We start from the raw sequence: 11423 nt of genomic DNA, 5'->3' as shown, positions 1-11423 counted from the left end.
AATGAAAAAACTCAATGAATTTTAACCCACCCATGTTCGTGGTCTTGTAGAGAGAGAGAAGAAGAAGTGAGTTTTTTTTGTTGAATGGGTTGTGGTGTGTGAAATAAGTAAATACAAAAAGGTCAAAAAAAAAAAAAAAAAAAACCTTTTATTTATTTTTTATTATTATCTACAAAAGTCCCCCGAGTGAGTGCAGTTAGCCATCTCGTTGTGCGTAAATAGAGTGACTCAATCTTCTTTGATGTCATAACCTATTATAAATATAAGTGAGACCTTTTCCCTACTAACAAAGTAAGATTTTGAGCCTTACGAAAAGAGCTGTGCTGGGGTGACACAAAGGAGGACACAAGGGTGAGACAATGACGTGGTGGTGCGCACATAATTGTAGATGTTTTTTTAGTGAAATATGAGTAAAAACTTCTACGATTATGTGCGTGTCACTATGTCATTTGTCACTTTATCATTAGTGTTATGAAAAATAATTTAACGAAAACTCAAATAAAATAATAATTTAATTTTCTTTTAACTAGATCCGAGATTTTAAAAATAAATGACTACCAAGCTTCCACGTAACTCCAAAACTTTAAAATGAAATCTAGTGGTAAAAAATTATATACATATATATTTGAATTATTTTCAAAATTCATTGAATTTCGACCTCTACCAATGGGATCATGGGATCATGTATTTGGATGACAAAGAGGTGAGAGCAAGGACCTTAGTAAGGGTGAAATCCTTACTTAATTGGTAAGGCTAGGGGTACTCTTAGATATAATCCTACGGTAGGTGAGGCTGCAGCATGCTCCACGTGGCTTCACCTCTATCAAAAACTTCTTCTCTCTTGTTTGGTGAGACAGAGAGACCCACCAACTACTATTAATAACACAACAGATCTACCAAACAAAACCATAAGTTCAACAATGGAAGTAAAAGTCTTTGAAACCACTCTCGTCTTCCCGAATCGTCCACCGTTTGATCACGATCACGTCCTCCCTCTCTCACACATAGATAACGACCGTAACGTCCAGATCAACTTCCGTTACGTCCGTGCGTACGTTAGCACCACCACCACCAATAACAACCCCAACGATCCTGTCCACGTCATCTCCGAAGCCCTCTCGAAGGCTCTCGTTTACTACTACCCCTTCACAGGCACTCTGCGCCGCCGATCCAAAGACACGCGTCTCGAGCTATTGTGCGCCGTGGGGCGAGGCGTACCCGTTGTCCGCGCCAGCGTGGACGAGTCACTTGCCTCTGTTAACTACCTAGATGACCAAGACGACCAGTTTCTCGAACGGTTGGTTCCGGATCCAAATCCGGGTGATGACCTGATCCATCCATTCATACTCCAAATCACGATCTTCTCTTGTGGCGGGTTCAGTCTTGGAGCTTCGATTCACCATTCGATGTGCGACGGACTCGGGTCGACTCAGTTTTTCAATGCAATGGCTGAGTTCTATCGCGGGGCGACTCATCCCAGTGTAATACCTGTTTGGGATCGGAAGAGTCTACTCGGACCACGAGAACCACCACGAGTCATTGTGCCTTTTCAAGAGTTTCTTTGCTTGGATAAGGAGTTCTCCCCGTACAGTAAACCGAGTTCCCGTATTGTTCGTGAGTGTTTTCACGTGCGAGACGAGTCAGTGGAGCGATTCAAGGCGTTCCTCTATGAAAAATCGGGATCTAGCTTTACCACATTCGAAGCGTTGGGTGCTTTTATTTGGCGGGCCAGGTACGTTGCGGCTGTTTTACGTTAAAATAGATGGTCATTAGAATGCTCACTCGTTGGTTCTGGTTTAAGCCAGACCCAAGTCATGCAATTGTTATGGATTGGATCGAGACCCGATTCGATCGAATCTAAAAATATGTATTGGATCGAGACCCGACTCGATCGAACCTAAAAATATATAAACATGAGCATGTGCCAAATATTTACATATAATATAATATTTCTTATAAAGATGTGCAGTTGTGTATCGCAAGATTAAGGAAAAAAAAATGAATGGATGTGATTGGGTACGCGGCTGACATGGTAAGAGCACAAAACCGCACAATCTTTTTTCCTGTGTATACACATGAAAACAATCTTATGTGCCCTTGCTACATCAGCCACGTATCCAACTGCGTACAAGACAGTGTGCAATCATCATGACTCAGAAAAGATCTATGACTCTGTGTCCATGCTTCGTCAGACGAGTGTTGATCTAGTGAGACTTTCTAGCTAGATAATCATTATTCTTCTTTGTTTTCTTTCAGTCACAAATATCGTGGTCTCTAATAGGCCACAATCAACTCTTGTTTAATCATGAGTCTTAATTTTCCTCCCTCCCTCTTGACATGGCATGTGCTAGAACCAAAGATTTTCTCGGGATACACAATTGCACATCCCTAATATGGGGTAGTATGTCTGAGAGTAGGGAGAGCCAGAAAATCATTATTTTTAAGTTATCATGTTCTTGGTCTACAAGTACTAGTGTGGTACTTGACAAAGCGACTCTAATGCTTAAATTAGAAAAATTACTTCAATTTAAATAATAACCTAAGGATAATAATGCTCTTTCTCATTTTCCCTCGTCCCTTTATGATCTCTTCCATGACGGCTCATATTAGGTGGTTTCTTTTTTTGCATATTCCTCTGATAGTTTTTACAATCATAGGGATTCATGCTTCTTTTTGTAATTTTCTCCAAATGAAGTTTTATTGCCTGTAGTTTTTGTGGAAAGAATGCAGATACCTCAAGATCACTAAGAAATCATATCAAATCTTGATGATATATTCTTCCTTATCATCAAGTCCTGATGTGGTATTTGTCAAAAAGTCTTCGATGCTTAAGTTAGAATTAACTCATATTGAAGGAATCATCCAAAAGTTCTTAACACTATCTTTGGATCGAGAGTATCAGAACATGAAAAAAGCTTATATTTGACGACCCAAGGTGTCAAATTTATTTTTTTCCGACGGATCGAAACTATTAAATTAATGAATGATAAGAGAAATTTGATGGCTCGAAGTTGTCAAATTGGCGATCATCAAAAATTTCAATGGCCATAGGCCGTCAAAATTGGCTTTCTAAAATTTGTGGGCTTTGACCTATCGCATTTTCTTGTCCAATTTTAAAATTTTTCACATAGTGTATTGGAAAGAAGAGAAACACATTAAGAGAAGAGAAGAGAAACTCGATTTTCTCTCCACCATGTTTGGATTGATAAGGGAGAAATTTGGATAGCTTTGAAACTTTAAAATGTCTTAAAAGAGATCTAGGGGTAGAGTTAGAATTATAATATATTTTAAAAAGATTTCTCTCTAAATCTCTTCATTTTTGGAGAAAAAGAAATCTCACATTTTTTCTTTTCTCTTCTCTCCCTCAACTTAACAATCCAAACAAGAGAAATGGAGAGACTCATTTATTTTCTCTTGTCTACATTTCTCTCAATCCAAACACAAATTTATCATCCTCATATTTATAGGGTTCTCTTCCTTTAACCTTAATTCAGTAGTTTTAACTACAATATTGTTCTCTTACAATCTATTCCTTGATCTTAGGGATCGATAATTTTTTGTTGAATTATAATATTGGAATGACTTTAAAATTTACATCGATTCACTTTGCTGATGAAAAGCATCTATAGTATATTGTTCTCTTACAATCTATTCCTTGATCTTAGGGATCGATAATTTTTTGTTGAATTATAACATTGGAATGACTTTAAAATTTACATCGATTCACTTTGTTGATGAAAAACATCAATGGTTTCGTGCACTCTTTCACATCAACAAGGTGTGTATCAATGTAAATTGTAAAGTCACTTCTGCAACTCTTTTTTGTTTATGAATTCATGCTATCAATTACACTCCTAGTCCGTTGTCCCTTCCTAACAAGGCCTCCCACCTTAATTATAGATAGATTTATCGGACGGACCTATTTGTTACAATTTTATTACAAAAACTCCCTTACTTTATTAAGTTTATTATTAAATCAACCTTTACTTTATGAATTAGACCATCATGACTAACTTAGAAAATTTTCAAATCTTATTAAGAGTCGTTGGGCCCACATGAATTATCAAATTGGCAATCCAACATCACATATTTCTAGATTTCATAGAAAAAATCAGATTAAAAAGAAAAAAATAGAAAAAAAAAGCTTTTTGAGCTTGATCCAAGGTGTTGAAAATGCTTGGATGGGTATAGAACTCCCAAATTTAAATCTAAAATTCAATGGTGAAATTTCACTTTTTTTTCATCTAATTTTTTTTTTTTTTCAAAATTCTTAGAATTTTGTCCTTTATACCTTTGTGGCATCGAATCATGTTTTTTTTATCCCAAATATTAATGCAATTAGGATCCATGCTCTAAGGTATGTTGAGTAACAAATCAACGCATCAATTTAAATTTTATGACGTGGATCCCCATTTCAAGGTTTGTTGGGTAACAAACTTGATAAAGTAAGGTTCCTTTGGAGTTTTTAGAAATCCAAAGGAGTTTTTGTAATAAAAATGCAACAGTTAGATCTGCCGGGTAAATCTATCTTAATTATATGGGCAGAACACTTTGACAGGTAATCATAGACTTACAACGTGAATGGGACTTCCATGCATCCATGCTGTGGTGCCACATATGTCTCACCCTTTTATGGGATCTTCTCCTAGATATCCCCACTTGATATAAATCTCAAGGTGACACATGATTAGGATATTACTATTAGAGTAGATTAGAAAAACTAATTACTTACAAGCTGTTGAATTATCTGTTTTGAATTGGTTTTTTTCCATTGATGGAGCAGAGTGAAGGCTTCTAGAGTTCCATTTGATGAGAAGGTGAAGTTTGCATACTCTCTCAACATAAGGAACCAACTAAACCCCGCCCTACCCCTAGGTTACTGGGGCAACGGTTGTGTCGTAATGTATGTGCAACTTAATGCCAATAAACTGGTGGAGGAACCTATTTGGGAGACAGCAGATCTCATCAAGAAGAGCAAACGAAATGCTAATGATGAGTACGTGCGATCGTTTGTAGACTTTCAAGAGATACACTACACAGAAGGAATCACAGCAGGGAAAGGTGTAAGTGGGTTCACTGATTGGAGACATTTGGGGCATTCTACGGTTGATTTCGGGTGGGGAGGTCCGGTTACGGTGCTACCTCTCTCACAGAATCTGTTGGGTAGTGTTGAACTCTGCTTCTTCTTACCTTACTCTTCTGCCAAGAAGGGAAATAAGGATGGGTTCAAGGTTCTGGTGTCTTTGAACGAGGCAGCATTAGCTGCATTTAGGGTAGAAATGGAGAAGTTTAGTGGCAAAGAGGAAGGAGTTGAATTCTCTTGATTTTATGTGAAGTTATTTTGTAATTGAGATATTGCTTTCAATTGCCCCTTGGGATTTTTATCAAAATTAGATATATATGAGGGTAAATAACCATGTAGTAAGTTGAATATAATGAAATTCTGATTCCAACTCAGTGTTCATTTTAATTCCTAAAACACAAAGAGGTGGATCACATGTTTTTCAAAGTGACGATCTTATTGATATAAAATAGTAAGATTGTTGATATATATATATATTTTAAAGTGACAGTCTCTCTGGTTTATCTAGTAACAATCTCTCTAAGAAATAGTGAATTTGTGAGATTGTCACTTTTATAATCAACGAGATTGACAATTTGAAAAAAATATTAGCGATCCCAACTACCTTATACCAGTGAGATTGTCACCCACGAGTCATTAAACTAATGATACACCCATTGACTTAGAGTATTTCCAGTCATGACTCAAATTTCTTCTTAGATTTAATTAAAGTTTGAGTGAAAGCTTTATTTGATATGAAGCACTCCAGTGATAATTAAATTGAAAATATCGGATTAGCCTTTCTAACTCAGTAAAATTTAAAATCTTACTTAAGAATCTTGAACTCAACTTCTTAAAACATGATCCAAGGTCTAATCCTAGGACACGTGTAACGCCTGCATATCACACACACCAAGTCAGTGAGGGTATGCCCTTGTAGGTGTCCCTAAGGAATTAATGTTCATACTAGATATCAAATTCATGATTTATGGGCATTAATTGTTAATCGATCCGAAATTGTCATTGAGTTGACCTCTCAGGTCCTAAGATTTCAAATCTTATTAAATTAGTCAGGAGAACTTAAATGAGATCAAATTCGGAACCCAAACACATGGACCCCGATAATACATATCATGTTGATAATTACAAATGAGTACAAATTTGCTTTTAAGAAATTTTTGGGTTATGCTGATGAACCAATAGGATATTGTCATGTGTATAAAAAAAGTAGCTGTGATTTGTTGTTGAGGACAAGATTTCTGAGCGTTCAAGAGTTTGAATTTAACGTGCTTTTTCAATACACATGGCAACATCCTATTGGTTCATCAGTTTAGCACAAAATTTTCTTATTAGCAAACTCGTAATCATTACAAATCATTGAATTTTGTATTTTCATTAGTCATGAAATCAAATCTATTATAAATTTTAGGAAAATGCTGAAATGACAAAAATAATTTACTGCGATTTTCACAAATCTAACGTGCGATGTGCATATAATCATAAATGTGTTTCTTTGAGATATGAGTAAAAATAATCTACGGTTATGTAGGCATGTCCATGTTAGAATTGTGAGAATCATAGTAAATCCTGTGTCACCCCAGCACGACTTTAAATTTTAATATGGATTTTTTCAAAAATGTACACAACCTATGTTCAAATTCCGATATCGATACACTGTTCATTTTAATTCCCAAAATATGCATTTCGAGTGAATTCACTATTATAAATAATGAATTCATTGGTGTATTTATGAATTCACAGATATTAAAAGTGATGAACTCACAAATTCATAAGTTATAAAAATGACAAATGCATGTTTTAAGAATTAAAATGAATAGTATATCAAATTTGAAATTTTGTCATATTTAATGTAGGGCATGGTGATTTACCCTTTTAATATATAATAACTAAAAATTTAGAGAGAGATTATTTCCAAACAAACTTTTGATAATGCCACACCAATTCATATGTAAATCACCAATGATTTACACAGTTGGGGTGGCAATAGCATCTCTAAAAAATTTAATTAATGAGTCAACTCATGAGTCACTTAATGAGCTTGACTCAATTGCCTTCCCAGTTGTGTCGGATTGAGTTTCTTGGTTTTAAATCACTAGTGTCAAAACCGAACCGGCAGTCCGACTCACTAAAGGAACAGTAGTTCCTGCAGACCGAGTGGTTCAACCGTCAAACCGAGCTGAAAAGAGTTGGAGCGGAGCATGGTTTCAAAACTCATTCGAGATCGAGATGTACCATGAAAGTCATCTCAGTATCAGGCATAGATGAGACGGTAAAATCAATTTTTCGAACGAGATTTAGTACCCCCACATTTATTTTTCTCTATTTTTTAAGCAAGACGTCTCAAATAAATCGGAAACTCGTCCGAGACGACTCGGTATCTGGCATGGACGAGACGAGAAGCGAAACCGAGTTTTAAATCATGGCCTGGAGACTACCCTATCTTAAAGTCTTATCCGCAATCTCTGCGGAAAGGAAAACAAATACAAATAACATAAACTGCAAATTTCTCTATCTGAAACGGTAGGAATTTTTGCAGTAATGACAGGGCTTCTCACTCCATCTTCTGCTACTCTCTTCTCTTCTCGAATCCTCTGTTCTTCTTCATCATCCAAACCTTATTCTTTGATTTCCTCTCTCTCTCCAACTTCAGGTACAAAGATTAAAAGCAAAAAAAGCAAAACCGCCCTTTTTAATTATTGTAGAGTTTCATTTATAAGCTCAGACTGTTTTAATTTCTTTATTTTTCTAATTTTGTTGATTTTATTTGATGCATTGATGTGGAAGAAAGCTCAAAATTAGAATTAGTTACAAGCTCATACTTAGAATTAGTTACTACCCTTTGTTGAATTTTTACAGGTCAGATTTATGGGAGGAAATTTTATGGAGGAATCGAAATTCCCATTAAGAAGGGAAGATCTCAGTTTCATGTTTCTAATGTTGCTACCGAAATCAATCCCACTGAACAGGTTTTAGTTTTTGTTTCTGTTTCTTGAATTACTCTTAGGTTCTTAATTTATTGTTATTATGATATTAGTATTGTTTCTTGTATAAATAACAAATAATCGATAACCCAGTTACAGAAAACCTTACATGGAGCTTTTGAATTTGACTACATGATCAGTTTTTCTGATAAATTGGCAAAAAACCTGAGTACCCATAAGTTTGTTATTGTCAATTTTGATTTATAATACCCATTTTACTTCGAGGACGATGTCATAGTTAATTTCATACCAATGGGTATTCGATTATCGAAGTCTTGCGGCGGAAATATAACTTTCAGGCTTAAAATTTTGCCTTTAAGGAATGTCGGCTACAATGTACCCCTCAGTTTTTTTATTGTCAATTTTGATTTTTATCACTCATTTCACTTCAAGGATAGTTTCATAGTTAATTTCGGACAAATGGGTATTAAATTATCGAAGTTTATTTGGCAAACATGTAATTTTCATGCTCAAAAGCTTGAATTTAAGGGAAGTCTGCGATCAATGTACCCTTCAGTTTGTTATTGTCAATTTTGATTTATAATACCTGTTTTACTCCTAGGACAATTTCATAGTTAATTTCGGACAAATGGGTGTTAAATTATTGAAATTAATTTAGCGACCATGTAATTTTCAGGCTCAAAAGCTTGCCTCGAAGGAAAGTCAGCGGCCAGTCTACCCATTTTCTGCCATAGTAGGGCAGGATGAGATGAAACTATGTCTTCTTCTTAATGTGATTGATCCGAAGATTGGAGGTGTCATGATCATGGGTGACCGTGGGACTGGGAAATCCACCACTGTTAGGTCCTTAGTAGATTTACTTCCTGAAATCATGGTAGTTGCAGGTGACCCATTTAACTCCGATCCTGAAGATCCAGAGTCCATGGGCATGGAAGTCCGGGAGAGCATTCTAAAAGGGGAAAACCTTACCGTTGCAACGACCAAAATCACCATGGTTGATCTCCCTCTTGGTGCCACTGAGGATAGGGTTTGTGGGACAATTGACATTGAGAAGGCCCTCACGGAGGGTGTCAAGGCCTTTGAGCCTGGTCTTCTTGCCAAAGCTAATAGAGGGATTCTTTATGTGGATGAAGTAAATCTTTTGGACGATCACTTGGTAGACGTGCTTCTGGACTCTGCCGCTTCTGGGTGGAACACGGTTGAACGAGAGGGTATCTCAATTTCGCATCCTGCTCGGTTTATTTTGATTGGTTCAGGTAATCCCGAAGAAGGTGAATTGAGGCCACAGCTTCTTGATCGTTTTGGAATGCATGCACAAGTTGGGACTGTGAGAGACGCAGAGCTCAGAGTGAAGATTGTTGAGGAGCGAGCTCGATTTGATAGTAACCCTAAGGAGTTCCGGAATTCATATTATGGGGAGCAAGAGAAGCTTCAAGAGCAAATCTCCTCAGCTAGGAGTTCTCTTTCTTCCGTTCAGATGGATCATGATCTCCGTGTTAAGATTTCTAAGGTGTGCGCAGAGCTGAATGTTGATGGGTTAAGAGGTGATATTGTGACGAATAGGGCAGCGAAAGCTTTGGCTGCTTTGAAGGGAAGAGATAAAGTAACTTCGGAGGATATAGCGACTGTCATTCCTAACTGCTTAAGGCACCGTCTTCGAAAAGACCCATTGGAGTCGATTGACTCGGGTTTACTTGTTATGGAAAAATTTGTTGAGGTATTTAGCTGAAGGAGGTAACAATATGGCCCCTTTCTTGTAATTTTTGTTTGACTGATTGCTGCTTTCTTGTTTTATGGGTATTTTCTTCTTTTCCACGTTATCTCTATTTTAGATTTGCGAGTGTAATATTAGGCTCACATTATCTTTAATATGAGGTTTAGCTAGATTCATGGTCTGTGTTATCTAGTAAAGAAAAATTTCAGGTTGAAGAGTAGAACTTTAAGCATTTGTATGGGTTCTTACCTCTGTATTTATTTCTTTGAAGCCTTACCTTGTACCGAGAATACTTTTGTGTAGTGGTTCAATGATTAAGGATTTCCCATGTGCAATTCTTCATTGATGAAATTATTTTGCTTTTATATAAGTTTTCTTTGAAGGAATTGTGAGCTAAAGGATATGTTTTGATGGGATTATGAAGGTAACAATAGAGAGGCATCACGGATTGTGACACCCTTTCTTCTGTATATGAGTAAAATTTAGATTAAAACATGATCTCAAAACCTTAAAAGAGAATCTGCTGAGAAGATTCTTGCCCAACTGAGGAATGGATAATTATGCTAGAAATAGAAGCAGAAACACTCATTGTTTCATAATATCTTGTAGCAGTAACTATCATATGCGAAATGGGGAGTAGTTAGCTTAGCAGTTGTACGGGACAATAGGTTTGCATGGTAATCACAGTTGATCCCACTTTTGGAATAGCAAACATGAAATGGTGTCAATCAAAAATTGGGCTTTTGGATGACTTCTTGATGTAGGACAAGTGGTAGAAGAGTTCATGGAGCACTTGGATGGCCAAAAGTTCAAGCAAGGAAGGCCTAAACGCACTCGTTGAAATTCCTTCGTTTAGATCTCTTTTTCAACAAATTTGCCGTTTTAGAAAAGTTTTTGTTTTGGTAATATCTTTAGTTATAGAAGTTAGAATCACCCATAGTCTATTTTACCTTATAGAATTAAGTAGTAATTAATAATAATTTCCATGCTTAATTCGTTTTCATTATTTTTAGTAAATTTTCTTATTTTAGCTACTTTTGTGTTTTTCTAAGAATAGAACTATTTTCTATAAATAGTATTGTAACTGCAATACAAAGACGGGAATTTTGATGGAAAGGAATCACGATGGAAACGAATTTTGGTTGGGTCTAAAACACTTGAAATAATTTAATGGATTAGTCTTTGTGAATTTTGTTTTTAGATGGGAGATTATAACCCTTTATGAATAGTTTAATTACTTATCTGCCTTTTTTGCAAACAAAATAATGCAGTAATACACTCATGCACTGTATTCTTCTGCTTGTTTACAAACACTCAAATAATTTTCTTCATAGATTTTCACAACTACCATCGCATGTGTGAACTATGCTTCCCTTCAATTTGTTCGACTACTATTCAAATTTCCAATTCTTCATTCATTCCATCTATTTAACAGGAAGAAAAAGGAAGAAAGCCTCATCCATAGAGTGAAATAATGCTGAATATGTCTTGTGAGGTTTGAATCAAGGACTAGTGAGAAATAAAACAATCAAGTAGAAGGCCAACCTGAGAGTGAGTCAAGCTGGGAACGGGTTGAGATGGTATTATGATTCGAAGACCAAGTCAGAGACTACTGGATGTTGATCTTTAACTAGGAACTCCAGAAACGATGTAGGGGTATTTTAGTCACGAATATAGAGTCATT

General features: G+C 36.1%; 2 protein-coding genes across 2 annotated transcripts; both read left to right on the top strand.

The window, feature by feature from the left end:
• The first annotated feature begins 828 nt into the window (after window positions 1–828).
• On the top strand, window positions 829–5362 carry LOC147390488 (HXXXD-type acyl-transferase family protein). The gene is made up of 2 exons (XM_086417349.1): window positions 829–1732; window positions 4784–5362. The coding sequence occupies exons 1-2, from the start codon at window positions 921–923 to the stop codon at window positions 5322–5324; spliced, it is 1353 nt and encodes a 450-aa protein (XP_086273475.1). The 5' UTR covers window positions 829–920; the 3' UTR covers window positions 5325–5362.
• Window positions 5363–7534: 2172 nt separating this feature from the next.
• LOC147390487 (magnesium-chelatase subunit ChlI, chloroplastic-like) lies at window positions 7535–10022 on the top strand. Its single transcript, XM_086459888.1, has 3 exons — window positions 7535–7733; window positions 7940–8049; window positions 8702–10022. Exons 1-3 carry the CDS (start codon window positions 7622–7624, stop codon window positions 9752–9754), a joined length of 1275 nt encoding a protein of 424 aa, XP_086316014.1. The 5' UTR covers window positions 7535–7621; the 3' UTR covers window positions 9755–10022.
• Window positions 10023–11423: the final 1401 nt, after the last annotated feature.

Source organism: Akebia trifoliata, chromosome 11 (genome assembly GCF_017979445.1).
Source record: "Akebia trifoliata isolate Shusen 1 chromosome 11, ASM1797944v1, whole genome shotgun sequence".
NCBI lineage: Eukaryota > Viridiplantae > Streptophyta > Magnoliopsida > Ranunculales > Lardizabalaceae > Akebia > Akebia trifoliata.
This window is presented reverse-complemented; position numbering and strand designations above follow the sequence as displayed.

What these genes read in the sequence shown, in the direction of transcription:
- LOC147390487 (XM_086459888.1), top strand. Translation starts at nt 7,622, where the DNA reads ATGACAGGGCTTCTCACTCCATCTTCTGCTACTCTCTTCTCTTCTCGA. An exon ending in CTCTCTCTCTCCAACTTCAG is followed by an intron (nt 7,734 to 7,939) that starts GTACAAAGATTA and finishes GAATTTTTACAG; the next exon opens with GTCAGATTTATGGGAGGAAA. An exon ending in AAATCAATCCCACTGAACAG is followed by an intron (nt 8,050 to 8,701) that starts GTTTTAGTTTTT and finishes TGTAATTTTCAG; the next exon opens with GCTCAAAAGCTTGCCTCGAA.
- LOC147390488 (XM_086417349.1), top strand. Translation starts at nt 921, where the DNA reads ATGGAAGTAAAAGTCTTTGAAACCACTCTCGTCTTCCCGAATCGTCCA. An exon ending in GCTTTTATTTGGCGGGCCAG is followed by an intron (nt 1,733 to 4,783) that starts GTACGTTGCGGC and finishes TTGATGGAGCAG; the next exon opens with AGTGAAGGCTTCTAGAGTTC.